This window comes from Macrotis lagotis, chromosome X (assembly GCF_037893015.1).
Source record: "Macrotis lagotis isolate mMagLag1 chromosome X, bilby.v1.9.chrom.fasta, whole genome shotgun sequence".
Lineage (NCBI taxonomy): Eukaryota > Metazoa > Chordata > Mammalia > Peramelemorphia > Peramelidae > Macrotis > Macrotis lagotis.
Window position 1 is genome coordinate 189413627 of NC_133666.1, and position 25646 is coordinate 189439272.

Genomic DNA, 25646 nt, shown 5'->3' on the forward strand with positions numbered 1-25646 from the left:
CTTTTAAGTCTTCAGCTTCTTCAAAATTCCATCAAAATTCCCTATGATCCTATAAGTATTCAGGAAGGCAACTAGATAAAACCTTGGGTTCAGAGCCAAGAAGAAGCAAGCTCAAGGTGACTTCAGACACTTAATAGCTGTGTGGTCCTGGGAATATACTGTGTTGACCCACAGTATATTCAAACCATGATTGTGAAAGTTGATATGTAGAAGGGATAACTACATATTACATAAATTTACAGCTTTAGTGAACTATAAATTTTCTCATAAATCCAAGGGTTTGTTGATATTCTTTAAGAAACTCTTTTCTTGGGGTGGCTAGGTGGCGTAGTGCATAAAACACTGACCCTGGAGTCAGTAGTACCTGGGTTCAAATCCAGTCCCAGACACTTAATAATTACCTAGCTATGTGGCCTTGGGCAAGCCACTTAACTTCATTTGCCTTGCAAAAAAAATAAAACAACCTATAAAAAGAAACTCTTTTCTTTCCTGAGCAAAGAAAACCCCACATGGGGCCAGGAAGAGTCAGACATAACTGAAATGACTGAACAAGTCTTGTTTCATGGATTGTGATTTAGTAGATTGCAGCATCCTCTAGATCACCCCTCATCCAGTTGCTAGAATCTTCCCCTTTAAGATTTCTTTCCATTTCTTCTACATGGATCTTGTACTTAACTTATTTATTCATGCATTGTTTCTCTTATTAGAATGTGAATTCCTGAAGGCAAGGGTAGTTTTTTGGTCTTTCTTTATACCCCTAGTGCACATTTAATAACTATGTATGGACTGATGAAAGAACAAAGATCCTGAGAAAGAGTGGTTAAGTAGGAGATTTTCATGCCAGAGGAGTTAAGCATTCCACCATGGACTCAGGAAGACTCATCTTTCTGAGTTCAAGTCTGGCCCCAGACACTTACGAGCTGTGTGATCCTGGGCAAGTCACTTAATGCTGTTTGCTTCAGTTTCCTCACCTATAAAATGAGGTGAAGAAGGAAATGGCAAACTACCCCAGTATTTTTGCCAAGAAAACCCAAATGGGACCTTGAAGAGTCAGACACAACTGAAATGACTGAACAACAACCTCTTTTTTTTTTTTCAAGCATTAATGTTACTGACTTTTTACTACTTTTCTAATTGGAATTCTTATTCCAATTCCTTTGACTTGAGATGGTCACATGTTAAAGCTTAAATCATTTTGAATTGTTTTCTCAAGAATGTACAGTCTAGAGCACAATCTTGCTGTTCCTAATGCAATTCAGAATGCTTCAATGGATCAAATATATTATATCAGTATTATATATATATATATATCATATAAATAAATAATATAGATTAACATTATACAAGTTTGTTACATATAATACATAATAATATTGTTATATGTAACAGGCAATACTAACGAATGCATTGCCTTTACTCTGTCAATTTGACTCTGCTCCCTTGTAAATTCATAATTTACAATTTAGAAAGGGATTGGATGAAGTTTACTTTAGCCTTATTGATGAAGACAGGACTTGCTAAGAACTCAAGAGTAGGAGCTAGATAGTATTGGAGTAATATGTTTAAACTGGTTTGGAGGACAAACTTTTTTTTTCAGTCACTCACAACTTGATAGAAGTCTTTAAAGTTGGACAATAGGAAGAGAGCTGGATTGGTATTAGAAAAACTGGATTCAAATCCCAGCTATATTGCTTATGACCTGTGGGATATGGGCAAATTAACCTTTTGAGACTTCAGTTTCTCAACTATAAAATCAGGTTAGATCCCTTTTCAGCTCTAAATCTATGATCCTATAACTATTCAGGAAGGCAATTAGATAGAACCTTGGGTTCAGAGCCAAGAAGAACCAAGTTCAAGGTGACTTCAGACACTTAATAGCTGTGTGGCCCTGGCAAAGTCACTTAAACTTTGTTGGCTGCAGTTTCCTCATCTAAAATGAGCTGGAGAAGGAAATGGCAAACCACTTTACTCTACTATCTTTGCCAAGAAAACTCCAAAAATTAGACCATGAGGAGCTGGACATTACTGAACAGCATAAGTACCACTTATAAACAATTGATTTTGTAAACTTATCCAGTCATTATAAAAAATTCCAAAAGAAATTCTACAAGACCACAGTGCTAGTTCTAGTGACAGCATATAGTAATAAAATCTATATATTGATGGAAGTGAAGTAATACTGATTATTGTACTTATAAAAATATGTTCAGATGCTATTTAATGAAGACAAATATTTTCAGTTCTAAAAGGATAACAGTATAGTCAGAAACAGTATAGTCATTATCTCTTATTTATTTTTTTAAGCTTGTATCCTCCTGACCTGTGAAATGTAACCTTCTTGAAAGTAAGGGCTGTTTGCATTTTATCTTTGTATCTTCATGTGCCTTGCATATGATTAATAAATGCTTGTGGCATTGATTTGAATCATTGCTTTTTTATTATAGGTCATAATTCAGTACAGACTACAACAAAAGTTACGAAATGTCATACAGAAGAGAACTAGAAAAATACCGGGATCTGGATGAAGATAAAATCCTAGGAGCACTAACAGAAGATGAACTTAGGACACTAGAAAATGAATTGGAAGAATTAGACCCTGATGTGAGTAATCTATTAATAAATTAGTTTTCTGCTTTTTTTAAAAAAAAAGGAAAATTGTCAGATCTAAGAAACTAAAACATTTGTTGTTTGGTAATGAAAAGAGGAATACATCTGTATTTTCCAAAAGCTAATACTTTGTTTTCATCCATGGAAATTTCAGTTTTCTGTAAATTTAAAAGATTTTGCCTGTCATTTTTCTTTTTTATTATCTAATCAGCAGCAATCATACACAAGAATCCTATTTGCCTATGTAACTACTATATCGCTGTTTAAATTTATGTTTACTTTAAGATTTTGGAGATTCTATGAACTTTTAATTATAAACCATTAAGATGACTATCTTTATAGATATAATTAGGTGGGGTGTTTGGGATTTTGTACATTTAAAGGGGCAACTAGGTGGCATAGTGAATATATACTAGATCTGGAGTCATGAAGACTCACCTTCTGAGTTCAAATCTGGTCTCAGATATTTCCTAGTACAATTCACATATTACTTTCACATATATTATCTTATTTGATCTTCACTGAAGGTTAGAAACTTATACACTAGTATTTTTGCCAAGAAAGTCCCAAATGGAGTCTTGAAGAGCAGACAAGACCGAAATTGACTGAAGAATATGATGAAGTTTAAAATAAGCAAAACTATTATATAATATAGCTGAAAGGTTGTGCCTTTAAAAATGATTCAGGTATATGTTGATAGGACATACACACCCTCAGTAACTTAGAAACAAGCTTAGCCTCTTGTTAGAAATAATTCATCAAAATAGGAAACTAATAGATATTTTTCATCATTAATAATATATATCTGTAAGCCCACTAATTCCCTCTCCTGTTCAAGCAAATTTCAAGCTTGCTGCTCTGCTGTTCATCCCATGAATGCTATTTGCCCTGGATGTTGAAATTTCAAATTAGAGGATGCAAGAGAATCAAATAATTGGGGGGGGGGGAAACTTAGAGATCATCTGGTTTAACCCCTTTGTATTACAGATGAGGAAATAAAACCTTAGAAAGGTTAAATGATTTGCCCAACATGAAGCAGGGATATGCTAGTAAATATTTAACAACTGTCTGGGGGTGAGAAGTGGGAAGAGAATATATGACACACTTTTAAACTTAATTTTCATTATTGACATTTTCTCCATCAATTTCTTAAGACTAGAAATCAACAAAAAAACTTTACACACCCTGCTTTTCAGTGTTTGTTGATTTGTGAGGTATAAAATGTTCATTCTGAAAAATTGAACAATCAACTTTCATAAACTTTTTGAGCTAGCTCCTGATTAGATAAGCAATTGAGTCAAGATTTGAACTCAAGTTCCAAATCCAGTACTCTTTCCATCATACCAAGCTTACCAAAAAACTAGCAAACACCAAGTTCAATGATAATGTATGCTATTGTAGAATGGGTTTCGAAAGAAAACAAAATCTCTGGTTAAAATTCAAACTCTTAGGGGCAGCTAGGTGGTGCAGTGGATAGAGCACTGGCCCTGGAGTCAGGAGTATCTGAGTTCAAATCCAGCCTCAGACACTTAATAATTACCTAGCTGTGTGACCTTGGGCAAACCACTTAACCCCATTGCCTTGCAAAAACTAAAAAAACAAAAACAAAAAATTCAGAATCTTTCCTTATTGGTCTCTAAGTCATCATCATTTATTCTGAGGCTAGTCAGATAACCAGCCTTCTTTTGGATTCACATTGCATCATTGTTTTTGAGTCAGATTCTTGAATTCAGGCCAGCTGTGAATTCACAAACTGGCTTGGAAACTGGTCCTCAGCTTTCAGCATGACTGAGGGGTTTTTTTTTGTTTTTTTTTTTTGCCCTAGGTATATTATTTCCTTACTTAATCTGTTTAAATTAATTAAAGAGATTGTTGTTGTTGTTTTTTTCCTCCCTGTTTGCCTCTGGATCAACTACAAAATGTGTGGTTCTCTCTTGGTGCTTTATTTCATTTTCCTACAAGTAGGGAGAGGACTTCTAAATTAGGATTCAGTTCTATCACTCATTCTATCTAGGTCTCTGTATAGCTGAAAACATACACCCTCTGCTATTAGTTTGTTTTTTAATTTTAGAAGTCCTCTAAACTCCTCCTCTCCCCATCTGTTCACTTCACTTTCTCTCACTTTCCATATCCCATCAGTTGCACACCCTTTGTGCTATCTCTCCTTTATTCATTTCCCTTTCTTTTTAGTCTAATATTGCCATCACCCTGGTGCAGACTCTCCTGCCTAAATTGTTTCCCAATCCAGTTCATTCTCCACTCAGCTGTCAAAATGATTTTCCTTAAACTTTATCTAATCATCTTATAGCCTATTGAATAAATTCTAATGGCTCCCATCACCTCCAGGATCAAATATAAAATCTGTTTGGCTTTAAAGTCCTTTATGACCTGGTTTCTACTTGCTTTTCTAAAAGTCTGATATCTTATTCCCCTTCAAGTACTTTGTACAGTTATCTCTTCCACATCATTTCAATATATCCTGGATCAGCTTAAGAAATTAAATGAGAATTTTTTGAGGAATCTTGCAGAAACCACAGATAAAGACCAGATGTGAAGCCAAGCAGAAAAAAATTTAGAAACTCAGACATACATAAAATATATGCATGCTATTGTAAAATATCAACACAAATTTTATAATATAGTACCGTAAACACTTCTTAAAATAAAAAGAAAAAAAATCAAACTTATTCTCTGGAAGGAGGGCCAGAAAATTTTATGTGGATTTTTCCAGACTGTAGAGGTGCTATGCCACTAACCCCCATGGTGTGGAGGGGATAACTAGTACATTAGCCTCCTTACGCTTCTTCACACCAGACTTTTTGGGTTTTTGCTGGCTGTCTCTATGTGCAGAGCTTTCACCCTCCTCCTCATTGCCTCCTGGATTTCCTGTTTTTTTTCAAGTTTCAGCTAAAATTTCATCTTTTATAAAAAATGTTTCCTTATATTCCTTACTGCTATTGCCTTCTCTCTGAGATTATCTCCAGTTTATCCTGTATCTGTCTTATTGTACATGGTTATTTACTTGTTTTTTCTAATTAGATTCTTCCTTTTTGAGAACAGGAACTGTTTTTTGCCTTTGTATCTCCAGAGCTTTGCACAGTATCTGGCATGTAGTAGATGCTTAATAAATGCTTTTTACTGACTGACTGGTCTCTTCCAGAAATAATGGCTTCTTAAGTCATTATAATGACTTAATTGATCATTTCATATTACCTTTATTAAAAGAACAGGGCAAATAGGTGGTGCAGTAGATAGAGAACTGGGCTTAGAATTAGGAATACTCATCTTCATGAATTCAAATCTGACCCAAGATACATACTAGCAGTGTGACCCTAGGCAAATCACTTAATTCTATGTGCCTCAGTTCCTCATCTGAAAAATGACCTGGAGAAGGAAAGAACTGATCATTCCACTATCTTTGCCAAGAAATCCAAATGGTGTGATTAGGAGTCAGAAGCAATAGAAAGTAACAACAGAGGGAACTATCATCTTTTCCAAATAAAACTCAAAACAAAAACTTTTAAATAAAACTCAAACAGATTTTTAAACAAATTTTAAGTATGAGTTTTGTGACACAATTTGAAACCTGCCAAAGTTGTTAGGCACTGGTATAGGTTGAAGAATATTGCTTCCAAGAGATATTGAAGAATGAAAATGAGCCCCTTATATTTTAAGGCTATTGCCACCAATTTTGAGAAAGAGCACAATTACATGACTTCTTAATTTTAATTTAACCTTATGATTTTTTTCTTTTGTCTTAGTCTGTCATTTAAATACTGTCATTTAAAAACAGCATTTAAAAATGCTGTCCCTGGCATCAGGAGTAACTGAGTTTCAATCTGGTCTCAGACATTTACTAGCCATTTTACCCTAGGAAAATTACTTAACCCTTTTTGCCTCAGTTTCCTCATCTGGAAAAAGAAATGGTGGACCACTCCAATATCTTTGCCAAGAAAACCCAAAACGGATCCCAGATAATTGGACAATCACAGATAATTGGATACTACTGAAATGGCTCAACAACAAACACTGTACATTGGATTATCTTTGTCTTGTTTTTCTTTAATGTCTTATGCTTTTAAGACCTTAGGAGGTCTTCATGACAGTGAAGACCAGTGGAATATTTGTGATGTCCAGGAATGTAGAGAAAGAGAGAGAGCATACTAGTGTTTACATGTATGTGTACATATACATATATATCTACATATGTGAAAAAGTAGAAAAGATAGGTCCAAATTGGAAAAAGGGAGAGACAGTATAGTCAATTCAAATAACTCAGCAATACTGAATTGATAATTCAAAAATGTAAGTTCTAATTCCAGCTGGAATGTAAATTCTTTGGTTCATTTTAGGTAACTCACTTCATCTCTCTGAACATCAGTTTCCCAAATGTTAACTAAATGGTTGAATTAAATTTCTTCTAAAGCCTTATCTAATTCTTATATTCTATGATTCAATGTAGAATAAATAATTCCATGATGGATAATAATTATAATGGGACTGATAATATTTAAGAATAGGGAAAAATAAAATGTAATCTAGAAGTAGAGTTATTCTCCTTATTTTTAGGGGAGAGGCAAGGGGTAAAATAATGTTTTCAAGAGAGAGAAATAGAAGAACTGGCCTTGAGAAAATGAGGACAAGCCTTCTCTGAAGTGCATCTCTGGCTTTTACCCCTGAAACAGGAAGCACCAGTATCAATATTTGGTCTAAGTGGAGTTTTCATAAATAAGAAGGACTAAAAAATTGTTGGGGAAAATGTTGGATAATTGGGGACAGCAAAAGTAGGTCAGTACTAGCAAAAAGGCAGACTGTTAGGAATATAACTTTCCTTTCCTAAGAACCAACAAAGGGCATTATAAAAAGAAAGGTGAACCTTTTTATTTTAAATCTTTGGTAAGGGAGCACTTGGTCTTGTCTACCCACTTGCAGCAGTCCTAGCTATCAAAGGATACATTATGATCCTCTCAAGGCAAAATGTAGCAATGAGGATATGAGGCTTAGTAAAAAGCTAGGAAATATAGGAAACATGTGTTTATAGGCCTTGGTTTTGAAAACTGTGTGTCAACTGTGTGAGCATCATTTGTTGCATGTGATAGTGGTGGATGGAGACCAAGAGCAAGCTGTCAGATATTTGTGAAAAGCAGATAATGAGCCTTGGCAATTCTTCACAAGTAATAAAGTTTATTTGAAGTATCAAAGGTGGAAAATGAGAACTACAATGTGTTGACTTTTGCTTCAAAAATGAAATTCTAATTGTTCTGGGTCAGTAAAAGCTCAAAGGAAAGTCAAGGGTTTGAGATCATGAAAAATAGCTTTCTCACCAAGTTTTTTGTTCTTTTTTTTTTATCAGTTTGCAAGATGATATAGTTTATCTAAGCTAACCCAGCTCATTTTACAAAAATGGAAGGACATGGAGGCCAAGAAGATGAGTAACTGGCTCAGGGTCAGAATCTCACAGTTAGGGACTGGCAGAGCAAGTAGTAAGTAGCAATCAAATCTCTAGGCTAGGCTTCTTCATATGAAATGTTCTCATTGGAGGTAGGTGGGGTGAAAAGTGAAATTAGCCAGTCTAACAGTTAGTCAATAAATGTTTATTAAGAGCTTACTTTCCTGTGACAGCTGCATGGTAAGGCAGCTAGGTGGTTCCGTGGTTAAAGAATTCCTGGCCCAGGTGATGTCAAAGAGATCTGAATTCAAATGTGGCCTCAGACGCTAGCTGTGTGACCGGTCATCTTCTACTATGAGAAATCATTTTAGTAGCAGGAAACAACTCCCACTGATTAACTAGGCTCCAAACTAGGAAGCCTTCAACCTCTTGAACATACAGGTTGACACCAAAGTTAGGAAGATCCAACACAGACTACCAAATTTCTACCTCACTTGTATTCATTCTTCTGATTCATGGCTCGCTATGAAGGAAATATCAGGGCACAATGGTTGTCAGAGTGGACATAGCTCAAGACCCTGGTCTCAGAAAGATCTGTCATTTACTGGCTATATGACTCTGGGCAAGTCACTTAACCCTGTTTGCTTCAGTTCCTCATCTGTAAAATGATCTGGAGAAGGAAATGACAAACCACTCCACTATCCTTGCCAAAAAAACCTTAAATCAAGTCATAGTCAAACACAACTGATACAATGTCAATCATAATGTAAGGGTTCAATTTACAATCATAACTCCAGAAAGAACCCCAAAAGTCAGGGTATTTATACATTGCATTACTTTTTTTTTTTTTCAAGGCAATGGGGTTAAGTGACTTGGCCAGGTAATTAGTAAGTGTCTAAGGCTGGATTTGAACTCAGGTACTCCTGACTCCAGGGCCGGTGCTCTATCCACTGTGCCCCCCATTGCATTACCTTTTTAAAAAAATAGTTTCATAATGCCTTTTGTTTTTATACCTTCTCCATCAAATATACCTATGCCTTTCCACCTGTTTTCTAACCTTGGCCCTCATCCTTCCTTGACACAAAGAAAAACAGTAAACAAAATAGCTCATTCTGCTATTGTTTCTCATCTTTTTTCTATTAAGATAAGGGAAGTATTTTTCATCATTCATTCTACTGAATGGAGCTAATTCTATTACTTCAAGATAAGGGTTGAAGTTGGGTGTTCATTCATTATAATTCACATTTATATAGCCCTTTGAGAGTTGTGACATGATAGCCAGAAGGCTGACCTTGGAGTGAGGAAGATTAAGGTTCGAGTTTTGTCATTGCCATTGTAGTGAATTTTTAATGTCTTAGTGCCTAAGATAACTCTCTAAGACTAGAAATTACAGAAGAGTTATTGATCTTTATCAGTGGGGGAAGGAGTTTTCACATTAGGAGTTCCCTCTATATCAATAAAATCACAGTTCTGAGATGCATGAACATACATTCCCTCCTTCATATAAATGCATAGGTATATTTGTTTATATGCATTCAAAAATATATATATATATATATATATATATGCTTTGATGCGTTTATAGGAATATATACCCATATACATTAAAACTTGCAAAGCACTTCTTTTCAATAATTCTCTCTTTTTTTTTAAGGGGGTTTGCTAGGCAATGGGGTGAAGTGACTAGCCCAAAGGAGGGGGCTTTGCAAGGCAATGGGGTTAAGGGACTTGATTACGAACAGCTAGGTAATTATTGAGGGTATGAGGCTGGGTTTGAACTCAGGTCCTCTTGACTCCAGGGCTAGTGCTCTATGCACTGCACCACCTAGTTGCTCCCTAGCTAAGTCATTTTTTAGAGGACTGTTATGTTGTAATCACAGCCTTACTTACCTTCTTATATCACCTTATCCTAGAAGATACAGATACAAATGATATGATTGACTATATTACTGAAGGATTATTCTTTTGTCTATCAAAAATACCCCATCTTTTTCCTCAGCATGATGTTCTTAATATGATTAACAATAGAGAAAACAAAGCTGTAAGTTGTGACCAAGCAGGCAGAAATAATTTGATCTTAAGTATTGAAGCTTAAAATTGTTTGTAAAATCTCACCCTCTCTTATTTATCTTTCTTAATGAACAGGAAAGCAAGAATAGAAAAAAAACAGTATCTATGACATTAGCAAGAAAATATTTTATTTTAACAAAAAAATTAATAATAGATTCTTTTTTGTATATTGATTTTTTTTTTGTATCAGATCTCTGATTTCATTGGTGTAGTAGATAGAGTGCCAGACCTGGAGTTAGGAAGACTTATCTTCCTGAATTTAAGGTTGGCCTCAAACACTTACTAGCTATGTGACCCTGGGCAAGTCACTTAACCTGCTTGCCTCAGTTTTCTCATCTGTAAAATGGGAATAATAATAGCACTTGACTACCAGGATTACTGTCAGGTTCAAAATAAATAATGTGCTTGGCACATAATAAGAGCCATAAAAATGTTAGCTGTTATTGTTGCTGTTGTTTTTATAGACACTTTGGTTCACTTACAATAACAAATAATGATAATACAATAATAAATAATTTGTACTTTATATATAAATTTTACAATCCACATATTACTTTCACTTGTATTATCTTATGTGATCTTCACTGAATATCTGTAAGGTAGATCAGATTAGTTATTATTGTCCCCATTTGACAATTAAGAAACTCAGGCCCAGAGGAATAAAATGATTTTCCTGACATCCCTTAGGTAGTAGCAAGTAGCATTCACATATAAGAACCTCCCCTCAAAATCCATTAAAGTGCATTCATTTTAATGGGATTGAAATCCAGTAATTAGATTTTTAAATGTAGTGCTTTTTCCTAGATTTACAACTTGAGTCAGTCTCAAGTTTATTCTGGTTTAACTACAGAAACTATGAAGAAGAAAACCTAAAGCAATTCTTAAAAGCTCATTTTATTCCTCTAGATAATAATTAAATTTACTTTTCTATTTAGTGAGAGTTTTGTGCCAAGAAAATGAACACTTCAAATGAAATTTCCATTATGATGTAAGATGTAAAAATGAAGGAAATACAAGAGAAATTTTCTGCTGTTTTATAGAATCATAAATTTAGAGCTAAAAGAGACTATAGAGATCATCTCATCTAACCCTGCTCATTTTATAGATGAGGAAGCTGAGACCCAGGGTCACAGAGGGAATGAGTGGCAGAGACAAGATTTAATTCCATAGGTCCAACTTCAATACTCACTCTATTATCCCACAATTTACAAAGTACTGTCTCACAAAACACATACAGGAGGCAAAAGTTCAAGGAGAGTAAATAGTTGAAGTGGAAAGAAATAAATATCTTATCTAAAAATAGGCATGTATCCTTAGAAATACTGTGAGAATGTAAGTGGAGAAGAACAAGCATCCCCGTGACCAAAGGTCATAAGGGAAAAAGTCACGAACTAGTTAAAGTAAGGCCCCAGTAAAATCCCTGAATCAAAATGTCAGAGCAAATCACACATTTTTAGAAGAAAAGTTTACCATAAACTCAGTAATAAGTCAATCCATCACACATTAGGGTGGCATGTTTTCAAGAACTTCATGTAGAATTATTTGGTTACTTAAAGGATTCATGATTTTTTTTATCAGTGATTTTATCACTCCCTCCACTGAGAGAGAAAAAGCACAGTTTGAGATAGTTTCATACATTTTTACTAAACCACCATCCCCGTCCGCTAAAAAAATTAATCACTCTAGAGCCAAGCTTCTGACTTTTGACTCAAAATAATTAATAAAATGCTTGTTGAGCATCCGTCTGGTTGCCTGACTGGGATGAAGCTCTTAGCTAGAACTCACTGGTAGGCTCTGTTTGGGGGGGGATTTGTACCTCAGAACTCAAGGTTCCTTCTTGTTACATTGAGAAACCAGACCAGGATGTTATTGTCAGCCACAGGGTTAAAAAATAGAAAATTATAGTATTTAATACAGAAAGCATTCCCAGATGGGGATAGAATGAGGCATATATCTTTTGGACATGGCTTGATTGTGTCTGTTTATTAGAAGGATTTTTTCGTTTGTTTAGAGGAGTGGGGATGAGATTTCTCATTTTTGTTCATTAAAAAGCATTTAAAAAATTCCCAGGGGCAGCTAGGTGGCGTAGTGGATAAAGCACAGGCCTTGGAGTCAGGAGTACCTGGGTTCAAATCCGGTCTCAGACACTTAATAATTACCTAGCTGTGTGGCCTTGGGCAAGCCACTTAACCCCATTTGCCTTGCAAAAAAAACAAATCTAAAAAAAATTCCCAGAATGTATCATTTTTATCCCAGTGAAAGTTCTACTTTGATACTATGGCCTTTCAGACTGTCCTGACAGACCCTGCAGCTGATAATCATTTAAGCCTCAGGGCATGAGTTTCTCCATCTAATAAGATGGGGGCAATAATACATGGCTAAAAAAGTCCAGCCACAAAAATGTGAATGTTTTACTGAATATTTAGTTATGACTGTAGTCCACAAGCAGATGAAGCAAACAATGGGTAAGTGATTTGTCCAGGGTTACACAAGTAATTGTCTGAGGGCAAATTTGAACTTAGGTCTTCCTACCAAGGCTCAGTACTCCATCCATGATGCTATATCTGACTGCCTCAACTTCTCAGGTGAGACAAATAAACACGTAAGGGTACCTATGATGCTGAAAACAGTAACACCAGGGAAAGCATCTGTAAATGGGGAGATGTGGGGAGGGTTAGGGAAAGATGAGAGTGGGGACAATCTTCTAGAGAAGATAGAGGAACTATGCTCAAGAGTACACGTTGAAGAATTGTCCTTCATGTTGAAGAATTGTCCTTTGCAAGGAGAAGGGCCAACTCTTTCATTAGAGACTGGATTGAGTAACAGTTGAGAATGATAATCAAGGGGCAGCTAGGTGGTGCAGTGGATAAAGCACCAGCCCTGGAGTCAGGAGTACCTGGGTTCAAATCCGGACTCAGACTCTAAATAATTACCTAGCTGTGTGGCCTTGGGCAAGCCACTTAACCCTATTTGCCTTGCAAAAACCTAAAAAAAAGTAAAAAATGATAATCAAAGGGAGGAATGGAAAGGAAGGAAAAACAGCATTTATACTGATGTCTACTACATATCAGGCACCATACTAAGGGCTTTTTACAAATATTATCTTATTTGATCCTTGCAACAACTCTGGTAAGTAGGTACTATAATGACCTATATTTTATAGTTGAGGAAACTGAGACAAACAGAAGTTAAATGACTTGCCTAAGCTTATCTAGTAAGTATGCTCTGGTCTTCTTGACTCTAGATCCATCACTCTATGTTCTAATGGTCAAAAGACCATAGATCTAGAACTAGAAGGGACCACAGAGACCAACCCCCTCATTTTAGAGATTAAGAAACTGAGACCTGCAGAAATGAGTTAACTTGCCTAGGTCCATAGCTAGTACCAGAGCTAGCAAGGAAACCCCCATCAAGACTTGTGACTTCTGTTGGGATCAACAAATTCCTGAATGTATAACCAGAACAACCAACCCTTGTTTATAGCATCTTTATTTTCCTTTTGGTGAAACTGATAAGAAAGTATCTTTAGGACCCCATGGAGTCCTTAGGAATCTTATCTTTAGGGTTAAAATAACCAAATAAACACTCTTCTACAATGATGAAAGAGGAACATTGGAAACACTTTCTGTATTAAATTATTTGCATGGAGGTGAAGGTGAAGGTTTTGAAAATATTTTTCTTTCAAAGAAAGAGAAAAAGGAATTAGACATACAAAAATATTTATATCAGTCTTAGTGGCAAAACACTGGAAACTAAGATGGTGACAACCTGTTGGGGTATAGCTAAACAAATTATGGTATATGGGGGCAGCTAGATGATGCAGTGTATAGAGCACTGGCCCTGGAGTCAGGAGGATCTGAGTTCAAATGTGGCCTCAGGCACTTATTAATTGCCTAGCTGTTGACCTTGGGCAAGCCACTTAACCCCATTGCTATAAATAAAATTTATATAAAAAAGTGAATGCTGAAACAAATTGTGGTATATGAATATAATGGGATATTAATGTACCATAAGAAATAACAAAATGACAATTTCAAAGGAAATGGTGCAGAACTTTATGAATAGAATGAAATGAGAACTAGGAGAGCAATTTATACAATGGCAACACCATTATAAAGAAAGACAACCTTGAAAAATTTTAGAATTCTGATCAGTATAATAATAAACCATGAATCCAGAAGCCTAAAGATCATATATATCATTTACTTCCTACTAGAGAAGTAGTGGCCTTGAAATGCAGAAACATATATCTTTATGAATGATAAATGTGGGAATTTGTTTAATTGGACTAGGCATGTTTATGATTAGGGCTTTACTTTCATTGTTTTTATTTTGTTGTCATTTAATTAGAGAGGCAGGAGGGTGGACCACATTATAAAATCATGTGAAAATATATTTCAAAATTTTTTAAATCAAAAAAAATTTTTTAGGTTTTTTTTTGCAAGGCAAATGGGGTTAAGTGGCTTGCCCAAGGCCACACAGCTAGGTAATTATTTAGAGTCTGAGTCCGGATTTGAACCCAGGTACTCCTGACTCCAGGGCCGGTGCTTTATCCACTAGGCCACCTAGCCACCCCCTAAATCAAAATTTTTAAGAGAAAAATAGAAAATTTTCTCTTCATTTTTCCTACTGTTCTTCTTTGAAGAAGACAGTAAATCAAAATATGCTGCTTATTTAAAATGATGTTATAATGGGACTTTATTTTCCCCCATCCTGGTCCCTTGTATGAATGGCATAATTATTCAGTTACTTAGGATCAACTGTTTGATTAGCCTTCATTTCCTTCATTTTTAACAGGTTATATTAATATATTGCAGTTTCTTTCTAATGTCCTTTTCCTTCTCTTTTTTTCCTCTAGACTAGAGGGATTTAGCACATTGTTTCCTCTGTTATATGTAAAATGCTCACATGTCACAGACCCAATGACAACTTTGAAAACTATGCCAAATGTTGTACTGGTTAACTTGTGAAAACAATGGAGCATCCTATTGACTGTGGGAGGGTGGAAAACTTAATATTTGCTTGAAAAACTTATAAATGTCATGAATTGAAGTCAAAGTCATCATTTCTGGTGATCATAGGAAGCTTAAAAAAAATAAACCTGAGCTGTGGTACCTTGTCATCCATTTCTGTGTGTGTGTGTGTGTGTGTGTGTGTGTGTGTGTGTGTGTGTGTGTGTATGTACATATATATATATATATATATAGACGGTGCACATTTGTACCCTGCTCCTGGAGGAGGCTGAGGCTAGTGGATAACTTGAGTTGTAGAGCTCTGAATTAGGACTAAACCTGATTTCATGAATAAGAAGTCTGATACCAATGTGGCAAGCCCTTGGAAGGGCTGACTAAGGGGGAGTGTTTTGAGTCAGAAATGGAGATTAAGCCTCCTATGCTAATCAGCAGTAGCATTGGGCCTGTGAGTGACTGCTGCATCTGGAGACTGAGAAATGAAGACAGAAAGAAAGAAAAGAAAGAAAGAAAGAGAGAGAGAGAGAGAGAGAGAGAGAGAGAGAGAGAGAGAGAGAGAGAGAGCGAAAGGAAGGAAGAAAGAGAAAGGAAGGAAGGAAGGAAGGAAGGAAAGAAGGAAGGAAGGGAAGGAAGGAAGGAAGGAAGGAAGGAAGGAAAGGAAGAAGAAAGGAAGGAAGAAGGAAAGGAAGAAAGAAATATGAGAAAAGGAAGAAAAAAAGAAGGAAAGAAAAAAGAACAATGAAAGATGAACGAAAGAGAAAGATGAGAGATAAAGGAAGAAAGATGAAAGAAAGAAGGAAGGAAAAAAGGAAAGAAAAGAAAGAATGAAAGGAAAGAAGGAAGGAAGGGAAGGAGGGAGGAAGGGGGAAAGGAGGGAAAGAAGGAGGAAAGTGTAAAGGACTGTTCTCTGTGGGAGTACTGGCCTTAGGAAGTAAACCTTTATCACTTGGTGTCCTCGAGCACCAGAGCTCAGAGCATTGTTTTACTGGATGATTGGAGAGTGCTGCAAGAGTGGACTAGGGACTGGGGAGGATATTTAAGCACTTGTATTAGGTTTAATAAATGGAGAACTTGTCATCTTTGTCTCTGGCCTGTTCAACATTTGCCTGAAAACTTGACTACAACTAGATTGAGTCAAGTCATAGTTTATGATTAAAGGATAAGCTAGCTAGCCAGAACAGGGCAGGAAAGGAGGGAAAGAAGGAAGGAAGAAAGAAATATGAAAAGTAGCATTAATTTTCTATTTATCTTCCTTCTGTATTTGGGCATCAGATGCTCATTTTTATCAATAAATTCCCTATCTAGAGAACATTATATTTATTCACAGGCTTTATTAAGCAATATTTTCTTTTATTAAGTGTGGTAAACTTTATTCTAAGAACCTAGAAAAACCTCCCTTTCACTCAAGTATAAATTATAAGAAATGAAGAAACTATCAAAACAGAATAACAGCAACTAACTTTACCAAAAGTTTTCTCTGAGAAGATATTGTAGTTAACATATAATCTGATCGTATTGCTGTTGGGTATGAAATTAAATATCATCCAACTTCTACTACACAGTTTTATAGTACATAAACTCTGAAGCTTAATTATCACCTCTTAAATGCCAAGTGAGTTAACTATATCTGGACAACCTGGTATTTTTCCTGCGCTGACTATCCGCTTGTACTTTCTGGACTGGACCTCTACACAGAATGCGCTTTAGGGGCTAAGCCACTCAGTTTTGAAACCCCCATGGGTGATGGGACAGAGCCTGCTAGCCAGCTCTAGACCTGACCATCCTCCATTCTGGCAATCTTCTTATCATCTGGCCTGCTGTTACCTCTCTCCCACCTTTATCCAAGAAAGAAGTGGCTCTTGCTCTGTAAACAGGTCTTGTTTTGTTTTTTTATGGTCACACAGTCAGGTCAAATTTGAACTCAGGTCCTCCTGACTTCAGGGCTGGTGCTCTATCCCCTGTGCCACCTAGCTGCCCCAGGAGAGGGCCTATTAATTGATTCTCCTATAGCTCCACTCAGCATCCTAATGATAATGCCACTTCCTTGGCTACTACTGTCTTGTCTTTCTTTTAGAAGTAAGCTCTGTGAGGGCAGGAATTATTTTGGTTTTGTGTCTGATATATAGTAAGTACTTGATAATTGCCTTTTGATTCATTCATTTCTAATGAAAGGTGCCAGACAAATGTAGATTTGACAAATATTGGCCTAATTTTTCAGAAAAAGAGAATAAATTGGATCCTGCAATCTGAAAAGTGATGAATTTAATGCAGATTCCTGGCAAAATTCTAAAATGGATAATGGAAGAATATAGCTAATTTAACTCAAGATGGACTTACTAAGAACAAGTAATATCAGACTAACCTCATCCCCTGTTTTGACAGAATCACAAGAGTGCTTTATTGAGGGGAGGCTGTAGGTATAAGTACAATGGACTGTGAGCAAGGCGTTTGATGAACTCATTGTTTTTTTATGGGCAAGATGACCACATATGATATGTATACTAATGAGCTGGATTTGAAACTAATTAAATATTTCTTGAATCAAAGTTAATTAAATTGGACTATTAAGTGAATTTTGGCTTTTTTAGCCTGGAAAAGAAAACATTTGGGAGAAATATGATAGCAATCTTCCAATATGTAAAAATCTGATAGGTGGATTAAGTTACTTGGTTGGGTTCAAAAGAGAAAGCAAATACTCATGGATGGAAAGTGAAGAATTAGCATAAGGAAGAGCTTCACCATAATTAAAGGGATGCCCAAATGTATTAAGGTGTTTTGAGAAGTAGCAAGTTCCCTATCACTAAAGATATTCAGACTTTTTAGAGCAAAAATCAAAATTGCCACCAAATTAAGGGAATAAAAATAAGAAGATAGGGAATGCAATTGAAATGCCTCCAATTTGACCTAGTCAAATTTACTGTTTATTCCAAAAAAAATAAATGGGATGTGTATAAGAAAATAATCATAACGTTTGCCCTTCATTCTCGAAGAAGACCATGATATCAGGGAGTTGATGCCAAGACAAGCACATGAATTGGATTTGAGAGAGGAGAATTTGAGAGAAAGTACTATAAAGATAAGACTAGAAAGGGTTAAACTGAAAATGGCAGGATTTTAAATGACAAATAGAAGTATTAGTGTTTTTCTTTGTCTGGTCTACTCTTCTGTTATTTTTGTCTTTGTATTCCCTGCACCTAACAAACACTGTGCTTGGAAGATAAAAGATTTTTAATAAGTGCTTGAAGAATTGATTGAAATCTTTAATTCAATTCAACAAATATTTATAAGATGTCCACTTATAACCCAACACAATACTATGTGCTGAGGATACAAGGTTAAATTAGTCCTTTCCCTCAAGGAGTTTATGTTCTTCTGAAGGATTTGAAATATTGGTTAGGTATAATTGATAATACTTTGATTGAGTAGGTGAAAGAAAGGAAAGATTTAAGAATGACTTTTAAGATTTTTGAACCTCTGAGAATGATGATGATGATGATGTCATCAACAAAAATACAGAAGTCAGGAGGAATGTCAAGTTCTCTTTTTTTTTGTTTTATATATATATATATAGTTAGTTAGTTAGTTAGTTAGTTAGCTAGTTAGTGAAGACACTGGGAATACTCTAGGAAATTAAAAGTTATTTAAAAGGGGAACCATAATTGATAGAACACCTAATTTGGAATTAAAAAGTCTTGAATTCAAAATTCTTAATAGATCTGTATCTTAGACAGGTCATTTCACCTCTTTATAATTCAGTTTCCTCATATGTAAAATGAAGATAATAATACCTAAAATAACCTACCTCAAAAATAACAGTTAGGAAGATCATATGATAGTAATATATATAAAATTCTTTCAAGAAACTCTATGCAAATACTAATTATTATTGTTTGTTATTATTAATATTAAACTTCACACATTCTTCCAGGGATATCTACATTCTCTTCCAGACTTTTCTAAAAAAAGTTTCCCCATTCCCCAGCAGGGTTAGCCTTATAAACCTAGAGAGCTTGTATAATTTCTAATAACTCATCCTGGCAGGTGGCACCCAATAAATCATGCAAAAATTTCTCCTTAAAAACAGAAGTGTTTATTTAACTCAAAGAACTGAAATATACTTAGATTTCTTTGGGGAAATTATAGTTCTAAAACAATTTATCAAATTGCAGGTTGGAGTGGTATAGCATGAAGCATGAGGTTTTGGTTTTAATTAAATCCTAATAATCTATTTACTAACATAATCCTATCCATTTCAAAAGAAATATGCAATAGAAATTGCAGATTATAAGAGATCATCAAACTTCTTTCCTTGATTTCATGAATCTCTTTATGAGATGGGAGTGAATTTGCACTTCTTCAGGTCTATGCCCATTAGAAATAAGGATGGACTACTACCTGCTCAACTTCAATGGGAAGCAGTTTCTTTCTTCCAGTCAATAAACCAAGTCAAGAAAGTATTTATTAAACACTTTACTATGCGCCAGACCCTTTCTAATATTATATGGCTCTGAGAACCTTTTTCTAAGGTCTTTATTCTAACTTTGTCACCTTACTAAGCAATTATAATGCAAAGAGATAATACACTTAATTTTTTAAAAAACATTTTAAACATACTTAATTTGCAGCCAGACTATATATTAAAGAGGCAGATAAAGTCAGAGATCGCTTGTTATTATTAGGGAGCTCCTTTTGTTGTTTTTCAGGTGCTCCAGTCATTGACTCTTTGTAACCCCATTTGGGGTTTTCTTGACAAAGATATTGGAATGATTTGCCATTTCCTTCTCCATTCATTTACATGAGGATATGGAGGCAAATATAGTGAAGTAGCTTGCCTAGTGCCACACAGCTAGTAAGTGTCTGAGGTCAAATTTGAACTCAGGTCTCCCTGAGAACTCTCTCTCTACTGCTCTATTAGCTGCACTCATATGCTCCTACTTTGGATGAATTCCCTAAGTAGAAATAAAACACTAGATTTTCTTTTGGGGTAGAAATTTTTTAAAAAATTGCAAAATTGTAAAATAATTTTTAAAAGTCAAAAATAATAATTTTTTACATTGATATAGTATATTTTAACATTTACAAAGCATATTTATTCAACAATCTTGTGTAGTATCATACAATTATTATAATCCATGTTTTTACAAATATGGAAACTGGGGCTCAGAATAGTAAAGGGACTTGCTCAAGATCACACAACTGTTAAGTGCTAGAACTGGGGAGTCAAACAGGAATTTCCTCTCTTTCAGTTCACTTGAACCTTTTTCTGCTTTATCATCTATAAGATGGCTAAGGTAAACAGATATTGAGTAACCTTTATTAATTAAATAAATGAAAATTTGGAAATATGATCACTGTGTTTTCTATATGTCACAGAAAAGCATCAATGACTGGGACCCTTGTTTATGATGTTATACTTAATATCAGAATTAATGTGGATCCCTAAGTTTTTAAACATATATATATATATATATATATATAAGTATATATATATATATATATATGTACAAAGCATGCATGTGTGTTTGAGTATAGATTTATATTTTTAAAAGAAAAATCTGTCTTGATTAGGCATGGATAGAATTTCATGTTAACTCATGGATAGTGATAATAATTTTTGACATTTCAAAATAAAATTATTTTTTTATTTTACTTTTACTTTAATTTTACTTCATTTTTTAAATTTTATTTAAGGCAATTGGGTTAAGTGACATGCCCAAGATCACATAGCTAAGCAATTATTAAGTTTCTGAGGTCAGATTTAAACTTGGGTCTTCCTGACTCCAAGGCCGGTGCTCTATTCACCAACTCACCTTGCTGCCCCAATTTTACTTTACTTTTTAAAAATTTCTGTTTTGGGGGCAGTTAGGTTGCACAGTGGATAGAGCACCAGCCCTGGAGTCAGAAGTACCTGAGTTCAAATCTAGCCTCAGACACTTAATAATTACCTAGCTGTGTGGCTTGGGCAAGGCACTTTAACCCCATTTGCCTTGCAAAAACCTAAAAAAAAGTTTCTCTTTTAAATAATAAGTGGAAGTTTCAGGGAAAAATACTGTTGATTTCCAAGGCAGCATTGGAGATTGTTTATTTTAAATAAATAAAACAAAGAAGGTTAAAACTGGCAGGGACCATACAGATCATCTAGTTCTGTTATTTCACTTGACAGACATTGAATCTGAGAACAAAGAGGCTAATTGACTTGTCCAGTGTTCCTTGGTTAATGGCAAGCTGAGTCCTATCCCAGAGGTTCCCTGAGTCCCAGTCCTTCTCTAACAATTGCCTTGTTGCTCTCATAAGATTTGTGTATGGGATCTGGGCACCCACTGAAACTTCTCTAAAATGTTTTGGCAGAAATACTCAGCTGGAGATCAGTACTTATTCCCTAAGTGTCTCTGGGGAGAAGAAGCCCTACATTTTTATGTCTCTTTCTTCTAGTCCCATTCAAAGGTCATAATGGATTTATTGTTCCTCTTGCAATGGTCAAGAGGCTATTTCCCATCCTTTTTTTCCCCTTCTGTACAAAGAAAGATAATTTTTCCTAGACTGTATGGCTCAAGAAACTTACCATAGAGAATTCCCTTTCCCAGATATTAGCACTAATTCCCACCTCTTTTCCTTTAAAGGATATGAAAAAAGATATGAATCTATAGAACACCTGATAGCCAGAAAGATTTCTGGTACATGAACTGTTGCTGGATTTAAAGTCCAGAGAGAAAACTTATTAATTGTACAGTTATTAGAAAGTCTTTTAACTTCTCATAGTCTCTTGATCAATAAAGTCTTCCAGTACTAACGTCCTGAAGTAATGATCACAAAATCATAAGATGGTAGCTTGGTGGTGCTGGACCTGGAGTCAGAAAACAGTTTTTAGTTCAGTTTTGGTGACCCCATTTTGGAGTTTTCTGGACAAAGATACTAGAGTGATTTGTCATTTCTAATGACCTGAGGTCCAATTCCATCTCAGATATTTACTAGCATGATCCTGGCTAAGTCATTTACCCTTCATAAAATAGAGTGAGGATAAAATGAAATAATAATTTTAAAGTGAGGATCAAATTCTAAATTGCTTAGTGTCAGTCACTTAGTAAGGATAATGTAAATGTCGGCTATTATCATTATTATTATTGTAAGAAATAATATTTGTTAAGTTCTTTGATAACCTGAAAGTGCTATAATAAATGTCAGTTATTGTACCTATTTGGGTAGATTGCTTAGGTTGCTTAGATCCCAAGAACCCAGAAATAATTATCTGGGAATAGCACAAATAAAATGCACATATCTAATAAAGGAGTTGTTAAATCTGGGATCTGTGAATTTTTTAAATTAATAATTTTATTCCAATATAGAATGTTTCCTATGTAATCTTTTGTAGCTTATTAATTTACAAACATTATTCTAAGAAGGATCCATAGACATCACCAGCCTATCCAAGGGATCCATAGCACAAAAAAGTAAAGAAACTGATTCAAATGAAGATATTCTGCTATCAGCTCTTCCTTAGATTAAAGTGAAACACAGCTGTCCCTCACATGTTATATATGAGGGTTACTGTGTGACTTGAAGAGACACAGAGTGGATATCTCTGCCCTCTTCCCCTACACCCTTTTCCTAAGGAAATTTTAATTCCTGACAGAAGGAGGGGTCCATGGGCTGGGGCTGGGGTCCAAAGCCTGTTCACTCTGTTCTCCTTAGAGAGAGGGCATACTGGGCTAGAATTATAACTATTCAATCCCTTAAATATTGTTAGTCACTCTAGGGAGATGTGATTTTCAGGTTCACACTAAACGTATAGTTTCTGTTCATTAATCAGGAAAAGAAAAACCAGTGTTTATATCCAAAGCTTGACCCTTTCCTCAACAAATACCATTTTTCAAAAATGAACACATGGAGTAAATAGCAAAGAAATTTATTTGTCCAAGTCAATAACAAAACAAAAATCAGAGAGTGCACATAGAAGAATATATACTAGACAATATAGAGTGAAAGGGCTTTCCATTAGAAGTGAAATAGCTCAGTGCAATCAAGAGAGTGTCCTAGATCTCACCAAGTAGAAATACCTTGAAGCCTTTAGTGTAATCTGAGGATAGGGACATGGTGAAGACTGCCAATTCCTCTCAGTTTCTTCCCAGAATCTTATTCTCCCTTTAGCAACCTGAAATGTGGTTGATATCATCCATCTTATCTCTCTAATCTAGAAGCCAAGAAGCCCCTAAAGTAACTGCACAGACACCCTTTGCTCATAGTTAGGAACAAATCCACCAAGCTCCATGCTAATGTCAATGTGAACATCCGACAATGCAATTAACTTTTTAATTCATTATTTTTATTTTTCAAGTAACAATTAAAAGAAGTAATTTGTTTTTCCCACTACCCTCTCTATTTTATTGAATAAATACTTTTAAAACTCAAGTGCCTTGGTACATATCTATAGATCCTGACAAAACAAATTCTCACAATAATGATGTCCAAGAAATGTCTTTTTTCTGCATTTAGGGTAATTTTAAGTTCATCTCCTCTCTATCAGAAGTTGAGTGACATGTTTCATCTTTATTTCTTTGGATTTATTATTTATCTTTGTATTAATCAGATTTCCAAAGTCTTTCAGAATTATTTTCCTCTACAATTTTATCATTGTAAAGATTGCTTTAATGATTTTGCTCATGTTGTTTTTTGCATCTGATCATGGGATTGAACAATCTTCCAGACCCCAATTTCCCTTTTATATTTCCTGACTGCTTGGTGAAAGAAGAGTGGAGGAAAGGAAAGGGCCTAGCAATCTCAAGGATTGCTTTTTAGGGAAAAGCCTAGGTCAGGTTCTCAGGGTAAATAGGTGCATTTGAGATAGTACATGAAGCTTTTCAAGAGCTATGTTATACACTGAGAGTCCTGTAGGGATCAGAATCAAAGATTAGGCACCAAAATGCTTCCTGTTTTCCCAAGTAATGGTGGGAAAATTCAAGGAAACTGGAACTCAGGGAAAGAAATGCTGAGCTTTCCTCACTTAAGCTTAAACTATATGATAAAGAACGTTTTGCCAATAAAAGACAATGCTTTTTGCAAAAATTCATCAAACTCATACCAAAACCAATACCAAACTTTGTCCCCAAAGATACATTAATAGTGCCAAAGGATACATTATTATGCAGTAATTTTTGTAATGATCACTGTACAAGCTGTGTTGTAAATATGACTTCATTGATTCAGATTCTGTTTATCAGCTCATCAAAAATTTGTGGAAATTTGGGCAGAAGCTGAGTTGGAATCTTTGTTTTCAGGATCTGTTAAAAATACTTGTTGTTCTATGATGTCTGACCTCATCTGGGGTTTTCTTGGCAAAGATACTGGATCAGTTTGCCATTGTCTCCTCCAGATCATTTTACAGATGGGAAAACTGAGTTAACTGAGGAAACAAGGTTAAGTGACTTGCCTAGAACCACACAGATACTATCTGAGGTCAAATTTGAAGTGTAAGTCGAGCACTGTAACATATAGCAGCTCATGAAAATAATTCCAACTAACCAAACTAAAGGTATCAGATCAATATATGGTATATCACTTTAATCAAAGAACTTGAACTGAAATCTCTACTCTCGTAATTTGCACTTGCATTGCCTTCTACCAAATCAAGTCACTTTAGTCCCAAGTTTCTTCCTTCTTAAAATGAGTTAGACATTTCTCAGATCCTGTCCAACTTTAAATTCAGTGGTTTTAAGAAGAGGTACAAGGGGGCAGCTAGGTGACTCAGTGAATAGAGTACCTGCCCTGGAGTCAGAAGGACCTGAGTTCAAATCCAGCTTCAGACACTTAATAATTACCTAGCTGACCCCATTTCCTTGCCAGAAAAAAAAAGAGGTACCTAAAAAAATAGGTACAAGGATGGTGTTATTTGTAAGTACCCTCATACACTTCACAAGAATATATTTCTTGATAAAATATGCATTTGCTAATTACAAATCCATTTATTAAAGGAGATTCCTTAATGGTAGTCTCATTCTCTTCATTTAAATATCAAAAAACTAAAAAAATGAATTTCTTTCTCAGTGTTTTACTGCATGTTTGAAATGTTTCTCTAGATCAATTGGCCTCCCCCTCACCCAACATGGTACAAATTAGTGAGTTTTAATGACAAATCTCATGACAGACTTTCAGATACTTCAAGACAACTATCATGGCTTCTCCCAAGTATTCTGTTTAGTCTCAACATCCCCAGTCTCTTCATTCAGTCTTCATATGGCATGACCTGAAGACTCTTCACTATTTGGGTCATAGTCTTCTTGGTTGTGGACTCTGTACTAGAGACTTCCTTCCAAGCAACATCACTAAACTCTATGACAATAGACCAAGACTAGAGGAACAGATGACCTTAGCCAGTCCTTGTTCTTTACTTGCCCTCCAGACAGTGAAAGGACATTCTCAGGCACTTCTGAATAGACAAAAGGAAATAGACCTTAGGTGGCCAGGTATCTGTAATCTAGGAGTTTTAAGTCACCTGAACAGATTGTATACCAATTATCATGGCTTCTAATGCAAGTAGTCATTTTCTGTAAGGTGTGAGTTGAAGAATGAAGTTGGAAGGGAGAGGGACTCCCCTCTCTTACTGTATACTCCAAACT

The 25646-nt window shown here is 35.3% G+C and overlaps 1 protein-coding gene across 1 annotated transcript in view; it reads left to right on the forward strand.

The window, feature by feature from the left end:
- TMOD1 (tropomodulin 1) overlaps positions 1-25646 on the forward strand; it is a 162354-nt gene that overhangs the window by 45200 nt on the left and 91508 nt on the right. Inside the window, 1 exon segment of the mRNA XM_074201960.1 lies at positions 2445-2601. Within this exon segment, the coding sequence (XP_074058061.1) occupies positions 2482-2601 (120 nt within the window). The 5' untranslated portion in view covers positions 2445-2481.